At 47.4% G+C, this 27,956-nt stretch overlaps 4 protein-coding genes across 6 annotated transcripts; 2 read left to right on the top strand and 2 right to left on the bottom strand.

Moving 5' to 3' along the window:
* The first annotated feature begins 7,372 nt into the window (after positions 1-7,372).
* On the top strand, positions 7,373-16,577 carry LOC100216566 (uncharacterized). Its single transcript, NM_001360032.1, has 20 exons — positions 7,373-7,701; positions 9,085-9,218; positions 9,302-9,405; positions 9,513-9,599; positions 9,690-9,765; positions 9,890-9,964; positions 10,080-10,133; positions 10,419-10,478; positions 10,690-10,806; positions 12,119-12,213; positions 12,329-12,531; positions 12,626-12,723; positions 12,975-13,078; positions 13,142-13,307; positions 13,405-13,527; positions 14,072-14,154; positions 14,946-15,087; positions 15,337-15,366; positions 15,475-15,545; positions 15,643-16,577. Exons 2-20 carry the CDS (start codon positions 9,180-9,182, stop codon positions 16,124-16,126), a joined length of 2,211 nt encoding a protein of 736 aa, NP_001346961.1. The 5' UTR covers positions 7,373-7,701; positions 9,085-9,179; the 3' UTR covers positions 16,127-16,577.
* Positions 16,578-16,862: 285 nt separating this feature from the next.
* LOC100282006 (nitrate-induced NOI protein) lies at positions 16,863-17,794 on the bottom strand. Its single transcript, NM_001154919.3, has 3 exons — positions 17,677-17,794; positions 17,235-17,474; positions 16,863-17,146 (listed from the first exon to the last, which is right to left on the bottom strand). The coding sequence occupies exons 1-3, from the start codon at positions 17,686-17,688 to the stop codon at positions 17,120-17,122; spliced, it is 279 nt and encodes a 92-aa protein (NP_001148391.2). The 5' UTR covers positions 17,689-17,794; the 3' UTR covers positions 16,863-17,119.
* A 1,271-nt stretch (positions 17,795-19,065) lies between these two features.
* LOC100502423 (uncharacterized) lies at positions 19,066-22,336 on the bottom strand. 3 transcript variants are annotated; one of them, XM_008670349.4, is made up of 4 exons: positions 21,617-22,336; positions 21,194-21,334; positions 20,487-21,107; positions 19,066-20,094 (listed from the first exon to the last, which is right to left on the bottom strand). In XM_008670349.4, exons 1-2 carry the CDS (start codon positions 22,080-22,082, stop codon positions 21,318-21,320), a joined length of 483 nt encoding a protein of 160 aa, XP_008668571.1. In that variant the 5' UTR covers positions 22,083-22,336; the 3' UTR covers positions 19,066-20,094; positions 20,487-21,107; positions 21,194-21,317. The 3 variants fall into 3 exon arrangements, with proteins under 3 accessions (XP_008668571.1, XP_008668570.1, NP_001183830.1); XM_008670348.4 differs by having other exon boundaries at positions 19,482-21,107; NM_001196901.1 differs by lacking the exon at positions 19,066-20,094 and having other exon boundaries at positions 20,269-21,334; positions 21,617-22,242.
* Positions 22,337-22,430: 94 nt separating this feature from the next.
* LOC103645925 (potassium transporter 26) lies at positions 22,431-26,336 on the top strand. Its single transcript, XM_008670648.1, has 8 exons — positions 22,431-22,631; positions 23,096-23,318; positions 23,598-23,846; positions 24,014-24,064; positions 24,178-24,438; positions 24,653-24,705; positions 24,800-25,169; positions 25,357-26,336. Exons 1-8 carry the CDS (start codon positions 22,431-22,433, stop codon positions 26,172-26,174), a joined length of 2,226 nt encoding a protein of 741 aa, XP_008668870.1. The 3' UTR covers positions 26,175-26,336.
* The last annotated feature ends 1,620 nt before the right edge of the window (positions 26,337-27,956 follow it).

Genomic DNA, 27,956 nt, shown 5'->3' with positions numbered 1-27,956 from the left:
TGGGGAAGTTTTGTTCCCGGTTTTGATTTGAGAAGAGAAGCTCACTCGGTCCGAGGGATCGTTTGAGAGAGGGAAAGGGTTGAAAGAGACCCGGTCTTTGTGACCACCTCAACGGGGAGTAGGTTTGTGAGAACCGAACCTCGGTAAAACAAATCCTTGTGTCTCACCGCTTTACTTGCTTGCGATTTGTTTTACGCCCTCTTGCGGACTTGTTTATATCTCTAACGCTAACCCGACTTGTAGTTGTGTTTATATTTGTAAATTTCAGTTTCGCCCTATTCACCCCCCCTCTAGGCGACTATCAGAGCCCCAGATATCGACCTCGTGGCGGATGAACGACGACTTGGCGGCGCTCAGATCCGTCAGATCCTGAGGAAAGGAAGCGGGGCGTCACAAAAGACGCCTTGGTCATAAAAAAGGTATGCCTGAAACCATTACCTGGAGGATCTTGGGGACGTCCCTGCAAAAGACCTCCAGCGATGACCGGAGTGACCCCACCGTTGCTTCGGCACACTCGCAGAGCTCGTCCCAAGACTGCTCCTCCCGCTCATCGTCAAGAACGAAGAAGGGATCCGAAGCCTCACGGGTCCGGAACCGGAGCAACTGGCGCCGCCTCTCGGAGCTCCGCTGCGCAGGGACAAGGCTGCCGCTCGGCGGGACAGATCGCGTTTCCACGCCCCCCTCCTCTGAGGCACCGAGCGCCGACGCCTTGGCCATCTCAGCATCGGCAGCAACAGGTCGCTCCCCGACTGGGACGGCAGCGGCTTCAGCAGCAGCAGGCGCCAGCACCGGCGACATGTCTGGTGGGCTCGAGGCCACGTCCGCGCCAGCCGCCTCCTCCAGCACGATGGCCGCCTCGGCGGAAGAGCCGGCCTCAGGAACTCGCTCCATGGCGACTGGTGCCGCCTGAGCCCCCCGCTGTGGAGCGCCTTGCGAGAAGGTCAGCTGAACAGCGAGGCCCGGCGCGGCACCGGCTGCGGAAGCCGACGCCGTCTTAAGGGCTTTCCGGGGAGCCAGATCGGTCAGGCCATGGCTTCGCTTGCTGAGGAGAAAAGAAAAGTCGCGGTCGGGACGTACGAATGAGGAGCCAGGACGAAGACGTTCCAAAGTACTTACCTGCTCCGGGCCATGATCAACCGCGCCTGAGGAGAGGTCTCTCGGATCTCGACCCCCGAAGGTACCGCCGAGGTCCGCCTCGCCGCCAGCTTCGGTACCGTCCTCGCCTTGGGCACCTTGGACGCCCGGGAGACGGACTGCCCAAGCGCTGCCACGGCGACCTGAGGGCCGCTCTCCTGCGCTTCCAGCGTGGGCGACGGCTCTCGGGGAACAAACGCCTCGGCCTGACTCCCCGGGGTCACCTCAACTTCCCCGGCCGAGGGGTCAAGTACCCCCTCGGTCTGCCCCCGCTCTTCGGGCCGGGACCTCGGCGTCCCGACTCCGGGAACTGACGGCGCCAGCCCGCTCGGGGGCTGGCTTGACGACTCCTGGCCTAGCCTCAAACCCGGGCTGAGGCCGAGGCGGGCAACCATGTCGTCATCCTCGTCATCATCTTCATCATCGTCGTCGTCGTCAGGTGTTTCCGGCGACGGCTCCCTCGGGAGTCCATCCCTCTCCTGCCGACGATGGAGCTTCTCCAAGGCGTCTCGGGCCCGCGTCCGCTCGCGGGCCCGAGCCTTCTCCGCGTCTTTCTTCTTCTTCTTCTCCTCCGCGGCGACCCGCCGCGCTGCTCGGTCCACCGCGTCCTCCGGGACCCGTGGCCGGGAAGGCTTGTGCCACCCTACCTCCTGGAGACAGATGAAAAGTCTCGACCGTAAGGACCAAGGGCAATCCGACGCAGGGAGAAAGAAGGAACGGACACTCACCAGGGTCACACACCCATGGTTGGGGCGCATCAAGGGCTGAGAGAAGGCGCTGGCGTCCGGTTTTCCCAACGCGACGACCACCCGCCCGTGGAGAACGTCGATGGGAAGGGGATCCGAGGACATCCGCGAGCCCTCCAAGTCAGCCTCCAGCGTCATCTCCCAAAGCGGCAACCGCCGCTCCGCCAAGGGAAGCACCCTACGGCGGTGAATGGCGGCAATCACTCCCGCGGCGGTGAGTCCCCCTTTCCGCAACGCCTCCAGGGCCTTGAGAAGGGGCTCGAGGTTCTTCTGTCTGTCGTGCGGGGTCCCGTAGCGCCAAGCATCGGCGGCGACGGTGACCACTCGCTGGGAAAATGGCGGGAGCATCTCGCCGTCATTCCGGAGGTAGAACCACCGGCGCTGCCACCCTTTATTCGAGGACGCAAGGATGGCGGGAATGTACAGCGACGCCCGCGACTGCCTCAGCTGGAGAATGCAGCCGCCGGCCCGCACTGCCGTGCGGACCCTTCTCTCCCCCGTCGGCGAAGCAAAAAGCTCCACGGAAAAGAGATGAGTCCACAAGTCCCAATGGGGGGCGATCCCCAAGTATCCTTCGCACACCGCTACGAAGATGGCGGCTTGCGAGATGGAGTTGGGGCTGAGGTTGTGCAACTCCACCCCATAGTTGTCCAGGATCGCTCGCATGAAGCGGCTTGCCGGCACACCGAACCCCCGCTCGTGGAAGGAGACGAAGCTCACGACATACCCCGGCGGCGAGGACGGAGCGGCTCCGCTCGCGAGGGGAATCCACTCTGGCTGCCTCTCATCAGAGAGAGGGCGAAGTAAACCCTCAGCAACAAGATCCTCCAGGTCATCCGCCGTGACTGTGGAGAAAGGCCATGGGTCGCGCGGCGAGACGATGGTCACCCGGTCGGCCATCAGCGAGCAAAAGGGGTGGCGGCGGAAAGGACTGGGTGGGCGGTTTCCTTTTCTCTGGCTAAACCTCTCAGGTTGCGAAAACCTAAGAAGGAGGCGAGAAGCGGAGCAAAGAACCGTCACCAGACCCTCCCCCGAGTATATAAAGACCGAGGCGAGACCCGTTCAACGTTTCGCCCGGACCCGCCGCGGGATTCAAAAACTCAAAGCGAAACGGTCGTTCCTCGAACGGCTTGCGCACGCGCAACGGCTGCCCCGCGAACCGCTTGCCCCGTCGCATTAACTCCGCGGCGGGACAGGCGGCGCCTCTAGCAGGGGAAGCGAGCGTCGCTTCGCCTTCGCTATAATGACCGCGTCAAAAAAGGTACGCCACGTCATTCGATTTCGTATCCTTTTCCTTTTTCTCTTTCTCTCTCTTACAACAGGGATCGGGAAAGGGGGATACCCCGAAAAGGATCCTTCTCCATAAAGGAAACAGGCTCCGAGCCTCCCTACTGATCAGAGGTTCAAAGGCTGGCCCCTCGGAGGGGTTTAACAGCCACCTCAGAGCGCGTGGGCTCCACACCCACTACTGGTCAGAGGTTCGAAGGCCGGCCCCTCGGAAGGGTTCAACGGCCGCCTCAGGCCACTCGGGCTCCGCGCCCACTACTGATCAGGGGTTCGTAGGCTGGCCCTCGAAGGGTTCACAGCCGCCTCAGACATAGAGCGAGGGATGACCCTGAGTACGTTCGATACATAACCAAGGCTCGGGCTACGCTCCCGAGGTACCCTAGGACATTTCCGAGACCAGCGGGAACGATCTTGTAACGGAATCCCATCAGAGGGAGGCATCGAGCCCTCGGACCCCGTCGACAGGGGACCGGGTCCGGCAGATCACCCGCAGGTACTTTTGAGCGCGCCTCCAGGCCTCTAGCCGACCCCTAACAAATGGGGCACGGGCGTCCACTCGGATTACCCGCCAGCAGCTCACCGGAGACACCATGTTCGGCGCCCTCCGAGGGTAACATGGCGCTTTCCCCCCTCCTCCTTGCGGAAAGGCGACGCAGGGGCGTATGTAAAAAAGTCGAGTCTCCCCTTGACCGTCCTCTCGCCCTGTGTAGAGGCTCGGGGGCTGCTCTCGCAAATCCGGCTCCGGCCAAACTGTTGACAGCGTCAACATACCAGCCCGAGGACTTGGGACTCGACCGTGCACCTGGGCTACGGCCAGCTCGCATGAGGGAACGACCAGACCAGTCGAAGCATTGCGCGAGGCATTAAGATCCCGGAGGAGTCAAACCACTCCTCCGAGGCCTCGGGGGCTACACCCGGCGGGTGCGCTCGCGCGCACCCACCGGAACAAAACGCAACCGAGAAAGGCTGGTCCCCTTGCAAAAAAGTGCGACAAAAGCCTCCAAGCGAGTGTTAACACTCCCTTCGAGGCTCGGGGGCTACTTTCGGGGACCATAATTAGGTGTACCCTCAAGACTCCTAATTCTCAGCTGGTAACCCCCATCAGCACAAAGCTGCAAAGGCCTGATGGGTGCGACTAAGTCAGGGATCGGTCCATTCGAGGGACTCGATCACGCCTCGCCCGAGCCCAGCCTCGGGCAAGGCAGCCGACCCCGGAGGATCTACGTCTCGCCCGAGGCCCCCCTCCAGCGACGAACATACTTCCGGCTCGCCCAAGGCCCAGTCTTCGCCAAGAAGCAACCCTGGCCAAATCACCACGTCAACCGACCAAATCGCAGGGGCATTTAATGCAAAGGTGGCCTGACACCTTTATCCTGACGCGCGTCCTCCAGTCGACAGAGCCGAAGTGACCGCAGTCACTTCGCCGCTCCACTGACCGGCCTGACAGAAGGACAGCGCCGCCTGCGCCGCTCCGACTGCTGTGCCACTCGACAGAGTGAGGCTAACAGGCAGCCAGGCCCGACCTCGGGCACCATAGGAAACTCCGCTCCGCCCGACCCAGGGCTCGGACTCGGGCTCAGCCCCGGAAGACGGCGAACTCCGCTCCGCCCGACCCAGGGCTCGGACTCGGGCTCAGCCCCGGAAGACGGCGAACTCCGCTCCGCCCGACCAAGGGCTCGGACTCGGGCTCGGCCCCGGAAGACGGCGAACTCCGCTCCGCCCGACCCAGGGCTCGGACTCGGGCTCGGCCCCGGAAGACGGCGAACTCCGCTCCGCCCGACCCAGGGCTCGGACTCGGGCTCGGCCCCGGAAGACGGCGAACTCCGCTCCGCCCGACCCAAGGCTCGGACTCGGGCTCAGCCCCGGAAGACGACGAACTCCGCTCCGCCCGACCAAGGGCTCGGACTCGGGCTCGGCCCTGGAAGACGACGAACTCCGCTCCGCCCGACCCAGGGCTCGGACTCGGGCTCGGCCCCGGAAGACGGCGAACTCCATTCCGCCCGACCCCAGGGCTCGGACTCGGGCTCAGCCCCTGAAGACGACGAACTCCGCTTCGCCCGACCCCAGGGCTCGGACTCAGCCCTGGCCTCCGCCGACGGTCTCCGCCTCGCCCGACCCAGGGGCTCGGACTCGACCTCGGCCTCGGAAGACAGACTCGACCTCGACCTCGGAGGAACCTCCACATCGCCCAACCTAGGGCACGGACCGACCACGTCAACAGGAGGCGCCATCATTACTCTATCCCAAGCTAACTCAGGCTACGGGGAACAAGACCGGCGTCCCATCTGGCTCGCTCCGCCAGACAAGTAATGATGGCGCCCCGCACGCTCTATGACGACGGCGGCTCTCAGCCCCCTTACGGAAGCAAGAGGACGTCAACAAGGACTCGACAGCTCCGACAGCTGTCCTTCCGCCAGGCTCCAGCGCTCCTCCGACGGCCACGACACCACACGAACCGGGTGCCAAAACCTCTTCGGCTGCCACGATGGCATGTACTTAGGGCGCTAGCTCTCATCCGCTAGACACGTTAGCACTCTGCTACACCCCCCATTGTACACTTGGATCCTCTCCTTACGCCTATAAAAGGAAGGACCAGGGCCCTCTTAGAGAGGGTTGGCCGCGCAGGGAAGAGGACGAGACAGGCGTTCGCGCGAGGCCGCTCGCTCCCCTCCCGCGTGGACGCTTGTAACCCCCTACTGCAAGCGCACCCGACCTGGGCGCGGGACAAACACGAAGGCCGCGGGATTTCCACCTCTGTCTCGCTCCGGCCGCCTTTTTCCCCCCTTCGCGCTCCGTCTCGCGCCGACCCATCTGGGCTGGGGCACGCGGCGACATTTCACTCGTCGGCCCAGGGACCCCCGGTCTCGAAACGCCGACAAATAACATCCCTACTAGATACATCTTGATATAACTCTCGAGGACGACCTCTCTTCTGCCACAACGACTACCGATACATGTCTTTCATCTAAGAAACGATTATATATATTAACACAACTATATATAAATAGCAGAAATGATTTTAACTTATAAATACACGTATTTCACAAACTATCTAACAAACTCTAGTCATCATATGAACCATATATCCTAGGAATAATAACTAATAGCAATGCGAGCAACAATCAAAACTAATTACTCGAAACCATACGACACAATATACGTAACAAACGAATCGGTAAGACACCATACCTTGGTCTACAAAGTTTTCCAACTCAAATACGAAGATTGGAGCACCTCTGGGCGGTATGGCGCCGATCGAGCTAGGGGGCCATGCATCGGCGCCTCGTCAGCCCTCCACGCGCAACTGAGTAGGTTGTTCGGCACTATAGGCTACGACATCGAGCTGTGTTACCTCGATGTCATAGGGTCCAAAATCAGAATTAAGTCGTTCAAATATCTAAACATGATTTTTTTTTCGAAAAAGACTAAAATACAAAAAATTCGGCACTCGCAACTGCAATTCATATCGTTGTTAGCTCTTGTTACACAAAAAATAGACGTCATTGGCATTAGAGGTCTAAAGAAACTTGACTCACACAATGGTTGAGTAGGAGCTAGATGTGTTTTTATGATATTACAGATATGGAATTAGGAAGTACACGTACGACCACTCGCTACGGTCTGAGGAATTCACGGTCCAGCCGCTCCAGCGTGTGGAAAATCGCTTCGACCAACCCGGTAGCACTGCACGTACGCTAACCGGGTACATGTAGCCGGACCGAATCGTGTTAAATCGAATCTCGGATGCCAGTGCGGCTCTGCAAATTTTCACAGACACAGGTGCCCCACACCATCGTGGACCCACGGGCAGTGGGAGAGCTATGGGTCAACAGCGGTGCCCGATGGACGCCGGCAAGGTGCTATGTGCCCGATCCATGCCATGTCATTAACCCCGGAAAGCAACTGTTACCAAAACGCACCCGTTTCACGTTACACTGCGACTGGGGCCCGCAAAGCGTATGGCCCACTGAACAGTCTAAGTGTAGCATTTCAAACGACCAGGGTACACCAACGTATAACCATGGCGTACGTGTTCACGCAGCCCTGCTGCGCCACCGAGGAATTCAAACTACACTCACTGGCAGTACGGTCCCACATTCCGTGGCCCCCAGTGACAAGAGAGGCAACCGTATATACCCGCACCCGGATCGAGACTCCCACCCCAGTCCAGCTCCCCATGTCGCATCTAGACGAAGCCTTCTCGTTAGATTATTCTCCCCAAAGTCGCTCCCTGCCTCTCCTCCATCTCAGCCTCGCGATCGAACCCTCGCCCTCTTGCTTCCCTTCCCCCACCTCCGCCTCCGCGCCGTTCCGTCCTCCCACTCCTCATCTCGCGATTGGCAAATTCTAGGGTTTCGCGGCGGCCACCCGGATCCAGCTCGGCTTCGCGAGCGCCTCTAAAGCTTCAGGTCACGAGAGGGCGCTTTGCTCTCTCCCTGTCCCGCCCTCACCGCGGCCGCCGCCACGACGACGACGACCTGCGGTGCGCCTGTGCCTGGGTTCGGATCGTCCGGCGCCTCTCCGTTGGCCACTGGTGAGGAACTCCGCTCCTTTCTCGAGCTCCCAACTGCTGTTTGCTGCTAGCTCTCTACACTCACTTCGATCGCGTCGTCCTGTGATTTGATGTATCGAGAGAAGAGATAGAGGTTTGCGCCGGAGCTGGGGTGCGCAGCTGCGAGCTAGCTGAGGAGTGGTGTCGTTTGTGTTTGTGCGCTTGCTTTTTTGTATGCGGGTGGGTGGGGGCTGCCGTGTGTTGCTGTGTCAGTCGTCGCTTTAGCTGTCTCGCTTTGCGGAGGTGGAAGCTCGTAGGATTGCTTTGGCTTATTAGACCGTTCGGACTTTTGAGTCGGGGTAGGTTGGAGGTGTGGGAGTAAACATATATATTTGTTCCAACTCTGATGTGATCGGCTCCTCAATTGTTGCTTCTGAGTGTAGCCGTACGAATCTGGAAGCTCACAATGGGGGATTTCGATTCGGTGCCTGACTGGATGTTGTACATTTTCTGAAGATTTCAGTGCTGGAGATCTCGAGTGCTTTTGTTTATTGCATATTTGTTCTTTCCATTCTATGCTAGAAAGTGTTTTTATTTTTGGGTTAATGATGCAATTGGAATTTAGTTTTCTGTTGCTTCGGTTACATTGTTTTCTTAGGTGAATTGATGTTTCTTGAGGTTGATGTTTAATTGGATGATCAATGGTTCCATATTCACTTTTGTCCATTTTCTTCTGTTTAGGGGTTGGCTTTTGGGCTTTCAGGGTATTAAAATTAAACATTTTAAAGTTCTAATTTCTTGCAGTGTTTTGGAATCCTTATGAAGTTTGACATGTATATTATATTATGGCCTGTTGATGAAGTGGGTGTGGGTTAATTGTTGGGTGGGTACTTAATGGCCTGCAGTAGCCAGATAAGAAAGCTTTTTGAGTCAAAGTTTGAACGCTGTCTCTTAAACTTTTGAGGGGTTCTACACATGTTATAGATGAGACTGCGAATGGGGGAGTGACATTGTGTGGGTAGCGTGCCAGGTGGTTCATCACAGTTTTACCAGTTAAAATACAGGACAACAGTTTCTGTAGTACTCATCCATCCCAAAAAGAATGTCATTCTCGTTTTTTGAGAAGTCAATGAATCTCAAGTTTGACTAAATATATAAAATATATACTAATATTTATGTTGCATGATAAGCACCATTAGATAAATAATGGAATATATTTTGATAATAATTCTATTTAGAGATACAAATCTTGATAATGTTTTTCTATAAATCTAGTCAGGTTTGATTTAGTCAAAACCAAGAATGACATTCTTTTTGGGACAGAGGTAGTAGAAAACAGTTTCCAGTGGGTGGTTTATTGGTGTGTAAAGATATATGCTCTTCATACCAATGCTTCCTAGTCATCTCACTGTCATCTATTTCCAGGATACCAGCTCATGATGTGGAAATCTCAGCTCTAAATCCGCTTGGGTTGTGATATCGTGACAGTGTGGGTACTGACATAACTGGCACTGTGCAAGATGTTTTGGCATGTGCCGGGACTCTCCGCTGCATCACCGGTGAGTGCTTGCACTTCGATGTTCATGTTTTCCCTCCTAAGGTACAATTATTTGTTAACTGCACATTTCGTTATCTCTTTCAGGTTGATACTATTTTGGACAAGGAAAATTTTAAGTTGGAATGTCTTCTTGATGAGGATGAAATAATTCAGGAGTGCAAAGCACTGAATACCCGCTTAATCAATTTGTACTGTATTTTTCCTAGAGCACTTTATATATTATGCTTGGCCTTTTTCTATATTAGTGATAAGTGTTTTTTTGGGTGAACTAATCTGTGTATTCTTGTTAGCGCAGTTTGCGGGACAAGGTTCAAGTGGAACAATTACTCCGCTACATTGTAGAGGAGGCTCCTGAAGATGCAGAAAAGAAAAGGATATTTAGGTATATCATGGGTAACTAAGATTATATAAAACTCATTTTTTACAATCTCCTAATGTGGAATTTATTCAAAACCATGGAATACCTGTGCAGATTTCCGTTTATAGCTTGTGAAATATTTACATGTGAAGTGGATGTCATCATGAAGACATTAGTGGAGGATGAAGATGTATGTTTTACTTTTTAACCTTTGTTATCGTTGTTTTGATATAGTTCTGATACTGCTGTTTTTCCCAATTGTGTTGTGTGTAAAATTGTCTTTCACAACTGATGAAGTTGTGATCTCTGTGCAGCTTATGAATTTACTTTTCTCCTTCCTGAAACCTGACCACCCCCATGGGACATTGTCGGCTGGTTACTTTGCCAAGGTACTTTTATGCATCTGTTTTTTTCTGGTAGAAAAATCTCTAGTTGCACAATGAAAACGGTAATTTGCTGATTCTTGTACTGACATTCTAAGTGATCATGTTCTTAATTTTGCAGGTAGTGATTTGCTTGATGATCAGGAAGACACTCCCACTAGTTAGTTATGTGCAGGTTTGTGTAGTTATTTTACCAATTTTTAGCTCTTCTAGGTTCTATTTGCTTCACTGATGTGTGATCCCTTGCTTGCTATTTATCTTGTTCATGCTTATAAATAATAATGCTTACTTTGTACTATATCTATAATGAAACACCACTGACCCCCTTGGAACATAAATGCTTCTGGATGGCTATCACATCCATGCAATGCTTTTGTATCTCTTCTTACCCTGTGTGTTGGATCTTAAAACAGCAGTTAGAATATGTAATGATTATTCTCGAATTATCTTGTTTCTACAGGGCCATCCTGAAATAGTTAGCCAACTTGTCGATCTTATTGGGATTACTTCTATCATGGAGGTCAGTTTTCTGTATAATATACTGTAACTGTAAATTGTTACTTTAATCATCGGTAAAGGTGCTGAAAAAAGTATATGCTTGTGATACTGGCAAGTGATGGCTTGGCCATGCTAACATTTTACACAAAATGGTTATTTTGAAAATGTACTTTTCTCATACAATGAATTAATGACCCAGTGTATATAGTTTGATTGTTTGTTGGTTTGTACAGGTTTTGATTCGCTTAATCGGTGCAGATGAAACTATGTATTCAAGCTATGCAGATTCTATGCAATGGTTAGATGACATACAAGTCCTTGAGATGATTGTTGACAAGTTCAGCACATCAGTAAGAACTGAAGATTGCTTTTAGCATCAAACCTTGAACATTTATCCTGTTTGTTGCTTGAAACTACCTAAGTCTGCATCTGTTGACATTTGTATAAATGTTGTTGAAATGTTATTTCTCAATTGTCCCCACTGAGTTTATCAGAAAGCAATTGCTTCTCTTACTGTGAAAGGCCTTGCGTATACCATTCTATTGGTTGTGGGTAAAACAGCACTGCTGCTTGCCATTGCCAGGTTGGATTCAAGTGTTGATAAAAACCAACATATTGTATTTAACTGACTTGGCAATGCATGATAAGCTTTCTACAAAATCTGGGTTTCTTGATGCCCCATTATTAGAATACCAGTTGACTCATATAATGTGGTTACCAATTGCATTAGTTTTGACTACAACTTTCTAATCCAGAACCTATATGACTAGTCCAATCTCCTCCAGGCCAAAGATGCAATGATCCAATTTCTGGCTCACATTGTCCATTTGTCATTGTTGTCATGGTACGACACCGGGGTACAAAAGATACCCAAAAGATGAGAAGTGTAACGGATAGAGCGGGGGTATAGGCACACTGCGTTGATCCTAGGTGCAACCGGGTACCAACACGAGGACAGTTTTAGAGATGTCCGGGCCACTGTGCGTAATTCCCAACATCCTCTTGTGAGTAATAGATTGATGAACACATAAGTGAAGAAGATTTACAAGCTCAAGTATCAACTGTGCGCCATAACCTACTAGCTCTCCCTTTCCGTTTGGTTCTGGTCATAGTTTTAGCCTAACGGTCCGTAGTTCACCTTTATGGCTGCCCTTAGGAGATTGTAATTGTGGAGTTTGGAATCTCTTCCTTCCTTTTTTCTCCTTTTGCTCTACCCTTCTCCCTTTTGTAGGCTAACACTCCCTATTATAGGCCAATAAAGGAGGCAGCATTACATATCGGCTGGATTGTGGGCCTCAGTTGGCTCTTGGCTGTGGCCCAACAACCCCAATCTTATCCTGGTCGTGGGATGGTTGGTATAGTTATAGTTTTATTCCTTTGTGTGTGTGTGTGGGGGGGGGATCAAGTTCTTTAGGATGGTGGGCCCCTGCCTTTGTCAGAGCCAAGGTAGATCCCCGGGAGCGTGCGTTAAGCAGTCTCTGGTCACTCAATGATTTCCTTCATTGAGATCCTTGAAGGTGTCTTGGCAACATTCAGGGGTATGGCGTCCCCTGGACGCTGACAGCCATGTTTGTGGATTAATTGCACTTAATGGATCACGTTTTCTTGGGAATTTGTGCTTTTGTATTCAACATGATTCGTTTTATTTAATTTCTATTGCAGGATTCTCCTGAGGTTCATGCAAATGCTGCTGAAATCCTTTGTGCAGTAACTAGATATGCCCCTCCAGCACTTGCTGCAAAGATTTCCAGTCCAAGGTGATTTTGAGTTCTACTACTGTTTAAATTTATCAAGATTCTTATAGTGGGATGGCTTTGTCTTTTCAACTTGATATTCAACATATTTATGGGCATTTTTAATTCACATTTGCAGCTTTGTGGGGAGATTATTTCAACATGCTTTTGAAGATTCAAGGCCAAAATCGGTGCTGGTCCACTCATTATCAGTGTGCATATCGTTGTTAGATCCTAAGAGACTTGTATCGGCTTCCTATCAGGCTTTCCGTAGTCAGTTGAGCCATGGAACACTTGTCACCGCAAGTCCAGAGACAGTAAATGGCATGCTGGATAGCCTAGGTTAGTGGTTTTTTAAGCTGTAAATTCCATGTATCTTACCTTATGGAGTTATCATAGCCTTTGAACATCTATCTTGTTACCTATGATATTTCAGGGGATTTATTGAAGCTGCTGGATGTTTCATCTGCTGAAAATGTTCTGCCAACAACATACGGTAGCTTACAACCTCCACTCGGGAAACATCGCTTGAAGGTAAGCAGTACTTGTTTTGTTTATTTTCTGATTTTAAATAGTCATGAACAAAACTGCACAACAACTAGTGCTGGAGAAGTTAGTCATTTGGTGCCACTGTTGCTTTACACACATATCTTTCGTGGAATATATCAGGGATTGATTGGTTTATCCAGAGCACTAACAGTATCTGTTTCAGTGATTTTTACTTCATAGAATATCATGTAATGGTTCTATTTTTTTGTTATTAACACTGACTATTTCATTTCCAGATTGTTGAGTTCATCTCTGTTCTTCTATCAATTGGTAGTGCAGCTGCCGAAACACGACTGATTCAACTAGGAGCAATCAAGCATGCTATAGATCTATTTTTTGAGTAAGTTAGATATTGGAATCTGCATATAAAAATTATTGAAATCCTGACAGATTTCATCATTAGGTACCCGTTTAACAACTTCTTGCACCACCATGTCGAGAATATCATCGGCTCATGTTTGGAGAGTAAGCAGGATCGACTGATTGGCCATGTCCTTGATGACTGTAAACTTGTTACAAGAATTCTGGAAGCAGAGAAGAACTCTGCTCTGTCGTCAGATTTAACTAAGGTTAAATCAAATTGTCTTACTACGTCCATTGTTTCACTGTGGTTTACCTTTATCATCTTTTTTTATATTTGTTTGTTCACTTATATTTTTCTTGCAGCATACTATGTCTTCAGAGGGAAGATCTCCCCCAAGGATAGGAATTGTTGGTCATATGACACGGATAGCTAACAGGCTCCTTCAGCTGGTCAACACAAACATCATGGTTCAATCACATTTGCAGGTTTGGGTTCGATGATCATTGTATAGAGAGGAAAACCTGCTATTATTTACATGTTACAGGGTCTGCAAGCAATATCACTAATTCACTTGTAATTTGTCATGTACAATGCTCAAAATAAAATAATGTCACCTAAACTTTTTTCGCTTAATTTTGCTACCTTGATTCTATGGGTTGTATTGAGCTTCGTGTGAAGTCAGAGTTTGAGCAATATCACCCCTGAAGTTCTTTGATGGAAGTTTTGTTCCTAGGAAATCTTGATATACGCAAGTTAAATTCACTTGTAGTATTGTAGTCTGCAAATACCCATTGTTTAATCATGATTGTATATGCCGGTAGAACGTGCATGTTAAGGTTTTGTACAATACAATCTTGCCGATTTCTGATGCACCTTTTGTGCCAATTATTATGCTTGTTGTGAGCTGTATTATCTTTGTTTGTCCATCTTTGTTGTATAAGTTCATTCCTAAAAGAACTGTTTGTTTGATTTGCTCTTAATGTTTCAAACAACAGCCAATTATATATAACAGGCTTAATTTGATTGCAGCAAAATTCTGATTGGATTGAGTGGCATGCCAGTACCCTGACGAAGCGTAATGCATTAGAAAATGTTTACCAGTGGGCTTGCGGGTAAGTTATTTTACCTAATTTATGGTTTATATTGTCCACATTTTTAATTTAACTGCAAATTGAATTCTTCATGTACTCGTTTGTCGTTATGAATCATAGAATCTGTGTTCTAAGGACAGGAAGTAGTATTAGTCAATGTGATTGCTTTAGAAACATTGCACATCTGTTAACCACAACTGTGCTGCTTTGATATCCAAATGTGCATCCTGCATTACCCCTAGACTTCTTGCTGGATTTGGAAGGAACTACAGTGAACAGATGTTTGTGGAGTAACAAATCCATTACAAACAAGTTATGTCCATATCCTACAAAAAAATGAGGAGGAAGATGTTCTTTATACACTGGGATGTGTTCTCTTTTTTCGCATGGATGAACAAGAGCTAATTTCTCTTATGTGACGAGGGATTTGAAAATTTCCTTTAATGCCGTAGGTATGCGGGTCTGTAGTCCATATGTCATTGACATATTAAATGCATATACGATGGAATAGGAAATCATTGACATATAACGAATCACCAATAACAACATTGCGATGTTTCAGAGTTTCCCTCATGTTGCGCTATCGGCTTGGTCCAGATGTGGACTTCTGCAGTTCTGCCTGTCTAGGATGTTAATGCCAAATGTCATAGCTCTTGTATCTATCAATTATTTAATACTTTCAAAGGCCAGTCTGTATGTCTTGCATGTTCACATGAAGTGTATGAAGTTACTACAGAGTACAGACTTCAGCTGCTTTGGCTTACTGGGATGAAAGGTCATATGCTGAATTCTGCTTTATTCTCTGGTTATAGTCGACCAACATCACTGCAGGATCGTGGTAGGGATAGCGATGATGAAGACTTCCGAGATAGGGACTACGATGTGGCTGCACTTGCTAGCAATTTAAGCCAAGCATTTAAATATGGTATTTACAGTAGTGAGGATATTGACGAGGTCAGTTTCTCTTGATTAGTGCAGTTGTTTCTCGTTTGGTCTATTAGCATACTTTAGTGCTTTATAAATAGGCATATTGATTTAAATTAAAAGATTGAATAATTTTTTTTCTGAGATCCAAAATGCCGAATTACATTAAAAGATATCCTTAATTTTGATGGACCTAAACAGCCAAGTTCTGTAGTTGCAACATGCCAACACATTAACAGTTTTTAAAATTTATTTAGTAACTTTTGTTTATACATGCAGGCTCAAGCATCACTTGAGCGGGATGATGAGGTATATTCAGAAGTACTGTTTAGATTCATTGTATCATCTTGCATTGAACTGAACAGATTGTATCTCCTGATGTTTGATGTTTTTTTCTGGTTATTATATCTGCCACAGGATGTATATTTTGATGATGAATCTGCAGAGGTTGTAATCTCCTCCCTTCGCCTTGGAGACGACCAAGAAAGGTTTATTCTTTACTATTTAATATGATTACTGTTCTTCCTTTTGTAAGCACATTTGATGTTTGCAATAAGAATGGACTAATGAAGATGCCGTTTGCAGTGGTTCGCTCTTTACAAATTCCAATTGGTTTGCATTTGACGAGGACAAGGCACTGAATGATGGTTTGGTTAGCTCAGAAGCATCCCCATCTCCAAATTCGGAAATATCCGCACTAAAAGAGGATGATGAACATGATGAAGTCATTCTTGGCGAAATTATAGATGAAATAAAAGGTTCTGAACCAACTCTACCAGTCTTCAACAAAGATGCAAACAAAGAATCTGGTTCCACCGGCTTGGCAAATGGTACCGTTGACAAATTCGAAGATGATATCAGACCACCAACTCCGGATGTAAAAGAGAGTCAACCTGAGTTTGTTGAATGGAAGGAGGAAGAAGCTGAACCTGGTGATATTGCCGAGAAGGATACCGCAGTTCCTGATATTGAGGTTGAAAATGAGAAGCAGCTGGATTCCATGGATGATGTTATGCTTTGCGATGCAAAGTTAGGAGAGGAAAAGAAGAGTGATGAGCTTGGCATATGAAGTGAATTTCAGAGGAGCAGAATTTCAGAGGAAGCACTTGGAACTGGTCAGACCATTATTGCACAAGCAGTCTGAGGATCATATGTGAGTTCTCTGTTGTACACTTGAAGGTGGTCCCGGACCGTGCATCTGATGGAGCCTCAAAGATTCAACTTGTCTGATGGATAGATGTGTAACATGATTTGGTGGTGGTTATTGTTATGTGCCTATAGTCTGGGCTACATCGAGACGCAAAATTCTGAAAGTAGTCTTCCTTGTCCTTTCGGGGTTCTAGTTGTGACCCAGGTAAATAACTGATAGGTGAATAGGTGATGCTATTTGTACGAAAATTTTGGCTCAAATGCAGTCGATTGTTGGCATATTTAGAACTTGTTTCAAATTTGTGTAAACTAAAGAATATAGTTTCTATTTTTTTCCAGGTACTTAATGCATAATTCATTTGTTATAATATAAACGACCTTTGGTACATGTCACAGCCGTGAACCTGCTGACTTGCTGAGGCTGTTGTTTAATCTTTCGATGAATACTGGATGATTGCATGCTGACTTGCTGAGGCTGTTGTTTAATCTTTCGATGAATACTGGATGATTGCATGCCGCGTGAGAGATGCTATTTGTCACCCTAGGTGTGATCACTGTCCTAAAATGAGTTAAAACTTTGTGATTGGCGAATGATTAGATGCGACGGTTTGCAATGTTGCTCGCCGCCGCCGCCGGCAGGGTGATCGTCGAGTTTTGTAGAAATACGGGCCATAACGAGACATGAAACAAATGATGCGACAGTTTCATCATGAAGATTTGCAGGTTCAGTTACCCGATGGAACTAGTGTTCCTCGGTAGAGATGAGCAAAAGGTTAAAGCAAGGCGAAACACCATGGCTGAAATAATTAATGCCTTCCATCGTGTCTCGGCGCTCCCATCATCCTGGATCACTTGAGCTGCTGCACGATCCGTTCTCCTTTCGAGTCAGCACAGCAGCACAGCGAGCTTCGATTCAGCAGCCACAGAAGGCCCACTTCTTCTGCGATCCGGAGCTCCACGTGTCAGCACACGCAACACCCACGGTCGTGCAATTAAAAAGTGCAAACTAAAGACAAACAAACGCGTACCCGTTTGGGCGGCGTGTACTGGTTGCCGTCGCCGAAGTCGGGCCTGTACCCGCCGTCGCCGCCGCCGTTCCTGAAGGCCGGCGGAATGCCTGCGCGCGCGTTCCCAGCCCCAGGGCCGGTGGTGGTCTTCTTGTCGTCGCGGGCCTTCTGGAATATGACGGTGAAGCCCTCGGACGTGGCCGGATTCTTCACGTCCCACTCCCCAAACTTGGGCAGCGGATGCCCGTGCCCCTTGTTGTCCTACAACCCAAGGCAACGCGACGGCATGGGTGTGCAACGCCCCAATTCCAGAACGAAATGGAGATGCAACTGAGCGAAAGAAACCGGAAATGGGAATGACAATATGCATGCATGGTGCTAGCTGCTCGATAGATGTGGTACGCCAGACGACGTTAGGAGAAAAAAAACAAAGCATGCACGCAGTGAAATAAGAGAAGGATACCGGCGTCGCCATGGCTGGGAGGGAGGGAGCTAGCTAGCCCGTGCTGAAGAACACGATCGACGTCCGGGAGAGAAAGAGAAGGCGCGCGGAGTAACCAGCAGGAGAAGCGTTGATAAAATTAGACGGGAGGGGGTGGCCTGGAGTGGGGACGCCCCTATTTATACACAAGGGAGGTGCCGGTTTTGCTCCGAGAGAGAGAAGAGGTAGGCACGAATAGCGTGACCACACAGGACGATTTGAGGTTCAGAGGACGCTTTCGTGCTCGTTCGTTTCTAGCTTCCGCGTGTCTCGGTAGGGTGTAATTACGCATCGCACCTTGACGTTTTCTTTCATAGATTAAGGGCTAGTTTGAGAAATCCATTTTCTCAAGGATTTTTCGTTTTCCTAAGAAAAATTGGTTCATTTTCTCTTGGAAAATTAGAAATTCCATAGAAAAATATGGTTGCCAAACTAGTCCTAAAAAATTATTCTCAATCCAAAAAAAAAACATACGTGTGGAACGAGAATGGGAATCTTACCCGCAGATGTGGGTAGCCTTGGATTAGGATTGATAATTACACTAATAGCTCTTCATGACATTATCAGTGTATCTGTCTCAATAATCAGTGCTACCGACAATATAGCTGCAACAAATAAACAAAGTGAGCCAGCCACCCACCATTTGCTAGGCCATATTAGACCTCAAGATTGGGGATGACACTCAAACCCACGGGTGCGGGGTGACCACGGTTTCATAAATTTTGGGTGTAGGTACGGGTGTCAAATTAGATCCATGAGTGCGGGTACGAGTGTCAAATTAGACCTACAAGTCAAGTGTGGCTGTGGATTTCCAACCACAAGTGCGCAATGGGCTCCATAAATAATAATATATTATCCTAAGTCTCTTAATTTTCGAGGGATTGAATTTGTCCTGACTCACTAGAGTTTAGAACCCTACTATGTTTGAACCTTGTTTTTCTTTATTCTGGTGCACATTAGCTATTTGAACATATAATAATTATTGTTTTATTAAGTGTGATTTCACCCTTGCTAATGTAATATATGAGAAGTTTGATTTGGTCTATCATCAAGCCTCATACAACAATATTATGTCACTAAATTGAGTTTTAAAACAATATTACCAGCTGAATTGTCAATAGATTACATGTTATGTGTTGATAAATTGACTATATACTCCCTCCGTTTCTTTTTATTAGTCGCTGGATAGTGCAAAATTGTACTATCCAGCGACTAATAAAAAGAAACGGAGGGAGTATATTCTATGTGTTTTTTTACATTTTATTCTATGTGTTGATAAATTGACTATATAAGGTGCATCAGAATACACACTTACATATTAGCAAGAATATCCCCTTATTTTCCTAAGGGGTACCTATAATTCATAGCCAATGATGAAAGAAAATCAAGTTACATATGCAAGTCTAGATGGATGCTAAATATAGCTTCTTGTCAAGGCAATTTCAGACACAGTGCCATCGAACATTAAAAAAGTAAAACCTGTCCTGACAAGTCAGGACGACAATGTCAACATTTGAACACATGTTCTCTACTTCAAAGGCTCACTTCTTTTCCCTGGCTAACTGAGATAACATGTTGATTTTTCTTGAGACGTCTGTAGTTTGTGAATTGTGCTGCAAAGCTGTCTAAAATGCAGCTATTGCCTATATGAAGGGAAAAGTAAATTCCAAATCAGACTAATATCCATTTACTGGAGGGAAAAATAAAAAAAAAAGAGTTTGTATAGATATTGCCTCGGATGCTAGAATGAAAGAGGGCATCAATTGCCACTCAAACTATTCAGAAAATACAGGAATTATACGTGGGAAGACCGCTCCGTGTCCGTTCGATGAAGATCCTGTGACCCATAAGAATAGCCACGAGATGGGCTGATCGACGAGGATTGCTCCCCGCTCTATATATAGTAACTAGTACAATGCCAGTACACACACAAATTACAAAAGACTTAAATATTTCAATTTGCAGCTTGCTAATGTCCAAAACATCACAACATTATTACAATAAGACTGGGACAGTGACAACGAGCACAAACATCAGAAAATTTAGCAGAACACATCTTTTAATTTGACATCATGATATGTGGCTGCGGGCATAACAAACAAAAGTATTACAAGCCTACTTGAGATTGATAATCAGCAAGAAATATCTAAACCGCTATTTATATAATGAAAAGATGCAGAAGGAAACTATGCATATAACGGAGCAGCAGAAACAGGCCGATTGAGATATAACAAAAGAAGTCGTTCCAAGAGATCTAAGACGATCTATTAAGTAGCCATCAAATGATCGTGCAAAAAGTCCGATAGCATGGACTGCATGGTTAATCATGCTCATTTGAAGAAACAGGGCAGATTTCATCTCATCATCATGGCTCATCAGTGACCACACTTTGAATATATGCTGTCAAATACTTCGAATTAGATTCGGTGCTAGAAGATCATAAGTAAAAGATCTAGGTAACAAGTACTGACAGGTATGAGGTAGGTCCTAGTTGAGATTATAAAAAAAAACAATTGTGCTCAGGGCCATATAACTCTCAGAAGCAGCACTAATTGCTATAATCCTCTTTGTTTTCAAACTATTTGGTGACTTTGATAATTTGGCCCTTTCAAACAACATCACAATTGATGTGCCTGGGAAAACATTAAAAAAACAATTGTATACCATTTGCTAAATTGCACTCATCTGAATAAAATCATCATCTACCTACAAGGTCACCAGCCCAAATCCTAACTTCGTCACCACCCACACCTGCTCTTACTGCACAATTTGAGATGAATTAGGTGACTTACTCGAAACACATCCCACTGAAGGCTGGATAAGGAGCCTATAACATCTTACTTTTCAAACATCTCAAGGCCACCAACTTTCTTCAAAATCATGCTGCTCAATACCAACAAATGGCACCACTAGATGAACAACAAAAATATACAGTGAAATACTGGTTTCCGCGAAAACTGCTGAATAACTGTATTGTTTTATCATTGTCTGACACATAACTTTCACTGGCGCTTGACCATTTTATAAGAAATAATTTTGGTGGAGGAGAATCTGGACCATAACCCAGCAACAGAATGACCTGAAACAGAGTTGTATCTTTACTAGACAACTATGCAGGTTAGTAGCAATGTGATTGAACATTTAAATTGAAATAGAAAACACAAACATAAGTTGTGGTACTTATCGGGTAGGATGTGAATTGCAGGATAAAGAGGGAGGTGTGTGGCCATAACATATCCAAAAACAGCAAGAGGGGCTAGACCTAAAGAATTACAAAGTTTTATTAACCAGCATAAAACTTGGGAGCGGCAAACACAGAAGCAATCAAACAACTAAATCAAAACAATCCAAACACATATGATGCTATAGCGTTCAAGGAGTTTCATGTTTGTGTATGTTCCATAAGCAAGGACCTGTAAGAAATGACATGAGTGTATAAAAAACAGAGATGACAAAATAAAGACAAAATAATGTTATATTTGTGAAACTAAGAACAAACCTGCTCCCCTTTTTTATATTTTTTTGTTGCATACAAACAGTATGCATTACAATCTTCGTGTCCACCATATGTTAATCTCTCAGATGAATTGATCACCTCATTCTTGTGCTGGTAATTCGTAAGTTCAGCAGTATCCTCGTCCTGCAATAAAGTACCATCATCATAAGCAGCATAATTGAACAAATCACCCTCATGGCATAAGCAACCAGCTTCATCCCATGCAATACGTAATGAGAAACAATGTATTTAAGGCATCGCCTAGGCGTTAAGACGGTGGTCATGTTTACTTGCTCGCCTTACCGCCTCCTGTTCATGTTTACTTGCTCGCCTTACCGCTTAACAACAAAAATCGTTGGTGCTTTTGGAGTGTACAACAAAAGATGGATATTGGAGAAAATTGTTGACAGAACTACGGAGTTATACTTGGAGAGCTTCGAAGGCGTATCTGTCGGCGGCGAACGCTTGGATCGCCGACGGCGTGCGCTCGGTCCTCGGCGGCCGGTGGGCGGCGGTGGCGGTGCCACTCTTCGTGCTCACAGCGCTGGTGCGGCGCATGGGCCAGTACCTGCTGCTCCTCCACCGCGCGCTGCTGCTGGCGCAGGTCTACCTCGCCATCTACTTCGCGACGCTCGCGCTCGCCGTGGCCGCCACTGGGCTGGAGCCGCTGCGCTTCTTCCGCGCGGCCTCCCCCGCCGCATACGCCTGGTCGCAGGCTGCGCAGTCCCTTGGCCTCGGCGTGCGTCTGCGGCGGCGACCACACGGAGGCGACGGCAAGCGGCTCTGGCGGCTTTGACTGCTCGTCGGCGGAATACGCGTACCTGGAGTCCTGGACCTCCTCCTCTCCTCCTCCGTGGGCGCAGCCATCGCTCCTTCGCTGATGCCTTTCCATTCCCGTGCGCGGTCTACCTCAGAAGGGAGCTAGGAGCCTAGGAGAGGGCGCGAGTAGCGGTGAACTCTGCGAGGAGATCGGGAGGAAGGTGGGTGGTACGGGGGAGGGGAATCCTTGTCCGATGAGAGGAATCCTCATCCCATCACAACGCGGAGCGGAGTGTCTGTTGCGTGGCGGCGGGCGCGGACTTGGCTGTTGCGAGGATGTCGAGGCGGTTGTTACGGCCTTGTGGGGAGGGGGCTGGCGGCGGGGGCACCGTGCATTATATTAGTATTTAGTAGAGGATCTTCATCTCCCCTCGCCCCGCCAACTCCACCTACGATAGCGTTGCCTACTAATTAACGCGCGATGGAGTATCGTGCGGCGCCGCCGGACGACGTGATCGTCCAGGTGAACGCCGCCGCCGTGGCGACCGTGGACGAACGGATCTCGACGTGCCAGATCACCGAGGAGGAAGGCGGCATCGTCGGACACGAGCAGGTCCCCGTCGGCTGGCTCGCCCATCGGTCCTTCAGCCAGTCGTATAGGACGAGACACCGCAACCCTATGGTACGTTACGAACGGCAGAGTCGACATGCATTTGTGCGTGCAGATTGATCGATCCAATCCAACCAAAACTATTATATCCCGTTTGGATGTAGACATTGAAGCACAAAATAGAAAATTGGAATCAGTTTTCCTCAGTTCTGCTGTTTGGTTGCACATGAAATTTAGATTTCGAATAAGAGGCTCAAATTCTCTAGAATTAGACTATAACTAAAAACCCCTCTTCCAATTCAAAGTTCTACCCCTCGTTATTGAGTGGAATTAGACAGCATAATTCCAAACTCACAATAGAATTGGACATCTCATTTAAATACCATGCTTGATTTAGTATTCATGCCAATTCAATTTCATCCACTCCAATATTGTTTGGAGCACTAGTGTTTCTTCTTCTTCCTCTTGCATTGACAAGATGCGTGTGATGGTGACGTCGACGCGCCGGTCGGTCACCATGATGCTGATGTGTGCAGGAGTTCACCGGGTGGCAATTGGCGCTGCTGGCGTACCAGTCGCTGGGCGTGGTGTACGGCGACATCGGGACGTCGCCGCTCTACACCTTCTCGTCCTTCGCCCTGCCGAACCCCGGCGCCGCCGACATCCTAGGCATCCTCAGCCTCATCCTCTGGACGCTCACCCTCGTCAGCCTCGTCAAGTACGTCTTCGTCGTGCTCCATGCAGATGACCACGGAGAAGGTACAACACTGCATTAATCTATTATTGGTACACATACTTTGTAGTTCTTTTTTTTTTCTAAAAAAAGTTGTTATTACTGTTCTAACGATCATGCATGAATATGGAAGGTTGGTAGTAGATCAATCTAGTCAATAGTTGTATTGCGCTTAAAATGCGGCTAATTTAGTTAGATCCAACAAACTGTCGTGCATGCCATGTATATAGCAGTGGGCGAAATCTATCTGGTTGACAAATTCAGATAATGTATGCATATTGTGTGCGTTGTGTGCATGCATGCAGGTGGCACCTTCGCCCTGTACTCGCTCCTGCGCCAGCACGTCAACTTCAGCGGCAAGTCGGTGCCGGTGCCGGTCACCCGGCTGGCGTCGGATGTCAACCTCAGGTTCCACAGCAGGAAGAGTAGCCAGCAACCGAGGATGCTCGCCTTCCTGGAAGGCAGCTCCATCGCGCAGGCGGTCATCACCTACCTCGTGCTGGTTGGAACTTGTATGGTGATGGGTGACGGTGCCCTCACTCCATCCATCTCAGGTATTTACTTCACACCATCACCATCACCACCACCATCGCCATTATCAGTATTCACTTCACATCATCATCACCACCACCACCACGCCATCAGATCATCACAGTATTTTAATAAGGTCTAATTCTCCTTTTGATTTCGATCCTGATGTTGTTCTCTTGAATCTATCCAGTCCTATCAGCGGTTCAAGGGATCCAGTCAAGATCTTCTAGCATCAAACAAGGTAGGCAGTGCTGCTGCCTACTACCATACCATCTCATGTCATGATATTTCATCGTTGCAAGGTAAAAAATAACAATAACGAGTAACATTATTCCATGTTCTGTCTTGTTTCAGGCCACGTTGTCCTCCTGTGCGTGGTTATCCTAGTCATCCTTTTCCTGTTCCAACAGTACGGCACAAGTAAAGTTGGCTTCACCTTTTCTCCCATCATGCTCGTCTGGTTCGCGTTGATCGCGTCCACTGGACTGTACAACATCATCAAGCACTATCCACCGATTCTGAAAGCCATATCGCCGCATTACATATACCTTTTCTTCGCGAGGAACAAAAGGGTTGGATGGGAGCAATTTGGAACAGTTGTTCTGTGCATAACAGGTAAGAAATGCAAGCTAACTATATTACTTTCTTTTTCCTTTTTATTTCAACAAGAAAAAACATGCAGTATAATCATAGAAAGCTATCGTTCATTAATGTCATACAACCAAGAAACAAGCAATATCCGATCATTTTTTTTTTTTGCAAAATCTAGTACTAGCCAGTTAATTGATTTGTCAGAACTGAATTATAGGTGTGATATGTTTGTGATCAGGTGTCGAGGCTATGTTTGCTGACTTGGGTCATTTCAACAAGAAATCAATCCAAGTAATGACTAATATGCTCATTTTCCTACCCTATTATATAGATAAGAAACCATTTATATATGCTAATAAATGCCCTTCCCTTTGTCCCTGTATAGATGGCATACTCGTGTCTGGTCTATCCATCACTGATACTCGCATACGCTGGCCAGGCAGCATTTCTGATCAAGAACCCATCGAAGCTCAGCACAACGTTCTACAGCAGCGTCCCAGAGCCACTGTTTTGGCCAATGTTCGTCGTGGCCACTTTGGCTGCCATCGTTGCGAGCCAGGCACTGATATCTGCCAGCTTCTCCATCGTCAGGCAGTCGGTTGCTCTAGGTTGCTTTCCTAGAGTTACCATGAAGCATACCTCAAAGAAGTACGAGGGCCGAGTGTACTCTCCAGAGATCAACTACTTCTTGATGATTGCCTGTGTATTGATCACTGTTGGCTTCAAGGGTGGACCAGAGATTGGGCAAGCCTATGGTAAGCAATTTTCCCACATAAACGACATGGTATTTGAAGCACAATTTTCATGGTATTGCATAAATTTTATTAAGATAGTACTTTGTAGAGATATCATGCTTTAATTGTTGGATGCAGTATTATAACTTACTGAATCTCTGGTGAAAATATAATTAATTAATGTACACATCCTTTTTGGCATATGCAGGTGTTGCCGTGATATGGGTTATGCTTATCACAACCCATCTGATCACAGTGGTCATGGTAATAATATGGCAGGTCCATTATGCAATAGCCGGGACATTTTATGCCATCTTCGCTGCCATCGAAGGTCTTATGACGATCTCACTCCTGTATAAGATCGCACAGGGTGGCTGGGTTCCGTTTGCGATAACTGCATTCTTCCTTATAATTACACTTTCTTGGACCTACGGGCGAAGCAAGAAGCACGAGTACGAGGTGAGCAACCTGATGGACAGGCAGGATTTCATCAAGATAGTGAATATGAGCAATAGAGTACCTGGAATATGCATCTTCTGCACAGACCTGATGAACGGCATCCCGCCCATTGTGCGGCACTACGTCCAGCACATGGGCTGCCTTCGCGAACTGATGGTGTTCGTCACTGTGAGGCACCTACCTGTGACGTCTGTGCTACCTGAAGAGCGCTTCCTCTTCGACAGGCTGGAGCCTTTTGGTGTCTACAGGTGCATAGTCCAGTATGGTTACATGGACACCCAGAACATGGAGGACCACGAGTACGTTGTATCGATCATTGCATCCCTCAAGGAAATTGCTCAGAGCGGTGATGAGATCCTGATGATGGATTCTGCTCTAGCGAACGGGACGACCTTTGTGCTTGGAAGGGTCATCTTAAACATGAGCCCTGAGCGGGGGAACTGCTTCAAGCGCTTTGTTATCAACAACCTTTACAGGTTCCTGCAAAAGAACTTCAGGTCCAACATTTCCAATCTGAAGATAGCTCCTAGCAAAACCTTGCAGGTTGGAATGCAGTATGAGATTTGAGTAGAGGGGCGTTGAAAGATGGGCATGAGATTCTAGAACATGCAGATGTGGGTCGATAGTTTTGATTTTTTTTTTTTGCAACTAATTTAGGTGGCAGAAATATTATATTGTATAAGCAAGTAATTTGTAAATAGTGCAAGTAATATAATTACATAAAAGATAGAACAACTGGGTAAATATTTGTTGGATCAGTTGGAACAAAAAAATTCATCCAAAAATAAATAGTACATTACAGGTGATTTGCGTGGGGGAGCACGGCGAGCGGGTGGGGCACAATGGACCTGGGCGGGGGTGGTGATGGATGTGACGGCGGTCTTGCTTCTCAAGCAGTTTTACCAACAAGCTTAGACTGTCTCCATCAATGTCCTCTATATACATCCTTTATATCCGTCCTTTACAGTCTTCTCTAAAAGATTCCATCTCCTATATCTACTTTCTCTCCAACAACGTCCTCTAAATCACGTCCTCTATATGTAAATACCTATATTAAAGACATTTTTAATTTTTTAATTTTTTTACATACGTATTTGTCATACTCTCAAATGTATTGTACATATTTTAGTTTTATTAAACCGGTTGTTTAAAGTATTCAAATAGATAGAGAACCGTTTAGAGGAACTCTACGTATAGAGGATCCAGCAATATTCTCTAAATTTAGAGAACCGTTTAGAGTACGTTGCTGGAGGGAGTTCTCGTCCTCTAAATTTAGGGTACAGGACCCTTTAGAGGGTCTTGTTGGAGCCAGCCTTAGTCCAAGATGAGTTCCTCTTGCACATTCCACTAAATGTCCTTTCGACACTGAAGAAGTTCCGTATTCAAAGGTGCCCAGAAATGCAGTTATGTAGCAGCGGCAGGGAGGGAGGGGTTTGGAGGGTTCACCTTCCTCATGGAGCTCATAATTACAGGTTGCCCCATGCTGCTTTCGTCTGCCAATGAGAGATTTTCCTTTTCCATCATCCGTCACATATATTTGTGTGGAGTTTCTCCACAAAAGGCTACAGCCTTACTTTCCGGAGAACCGGAGCTCTCTCAGATTTCTGTCAGTGCGGGAGAGCCCATACTTGCAGTCTCTACAGCTGCATTGCTGCACGGCTTTGCACAGGAGCTCCATATCCAGAGTTGTCGACAGGTGGCTGCATTGGAGGCCATGCAGATGCAGTATCTGAGTTCCCTCCGAGTCTTGTCAATTGAGATGGATCCTGAACTATGTGCTTCATAGATGAACAAGAAAAGGCGCTTCAGCTCCTCACGTCACTGCAGGGTCTTGCGATTTTGGGGTTCCTGAATCTTGAAGAGCTACCTGCTGTGCTGCACAGTCTCCACTCCCTCGAAAGGCTAGACAACATCAGGGGCTGTCCACGCATATCAAGGCTGCCTGAAACGGGCCTTCCACCGTCACTGGAAGCGCTGGAGATCAACGACTGCAGTGTAGAGCTTCAGGAGCAGTGCAGGATGCTATGTTAGCGACTGAGAAGCTAAGGGTCCAAATTTATAATTATCGTTCAACTGGCCTCTGGATGTCTTTGTTGGACAGAAATTTCTGCATGTACAACAAAGCCGTACTTACTGTGAGCCTTTTCCCCGCTTTTCGGGTATGCGTTATCGTAGCTCATGCTATCTTTGCGATTTCTTCAATACTATTATAGGATATTCCCTCATTGCCCTATTGCTAAACTAATCATTCGTCCTGCTTTGATATCATCTAGTTGTTTCTATAATTTTTATTAAACTTCAAGTGGTTAAGTGAGTGTTTGAATGAAATAGAGCTAATAGTTAGTTGGC

Source organism: Zea mays, chromosome 2 (genome assembly GCF_902167145.1).
Source record: "Zea mays cultivar B73 chromosome 2, Zm-B73-REFERENCE-NAM-5.0, whole genome shotgun sequence".
NCBI classification, from domain to species: Eukaryota; Viridiplantae; Streptophyta; class Magnoliopsida; order Poales; family Poaceae; genus Zea; species Zea mays.
The sequence above is the reverse complement of the archived record's forward strand: the minus strand, read 5'-3'. Positions and strand labels throughout refer to the sequence as shown.

Coding starts and splice junctions, on each gene's coding strand:
- LOC100216566 (NM_001360032.1), top strand. CDS start 9,180: ATGTTTTGGCATGTGCCGGGACTCTCCGCTGCATCACCG. Junction 9,965..10,079: donor CGGCTGGTTACTTTGCCAAG/GTACTTTTATGC, acceptor TTAATTTTGCAG/GTAGTGATTTGCTTGATGAT. Junction 15,546..15,642: donor CTTGGAGACGACCAAGAAAG/GTTTATTCTTTA, acceptor TGCCGTTTGCAG/TGGTTCGCTCTTTACAAATT.
- LOC100282006 (NM_001154919.3), bottom strand. Junction 17,147..17,234: donor AGTACACGCCGCCCAAACGG/GTACGCGTTTGT, acceptor TCCGGATCGCAG/AAGAAGTGGGCCTTCTGTGG.
- LOC100502423 (XM_008670349.4), bottom strand. CDS start 22,082: ATGGAAAGGCATCAGCGAAGGAGCGATGGCTGCGCCCACGGAGGAGGA.
- LOC103645925 (XM_008670648.1), top strand. CDS start 22,431: ATGGAGTATCGTGCGGCGCCGCCGGACGACGTGATCGTCCAGGTGAAC. Junction 22,632..23,095: donor CGAGACACCGCAACCCTATG/GTACGTTACGAA, acceptor TGATGTGTGCAG/GAGTTCACCGGGTGGCAATT. Junction 23,319..23,597: donor TGCAGATGACCACGGAGAAG/GTACAACACTGC, acceptor GCATGCATGCAG/GTGGCACCTTCGCCCTGTAC.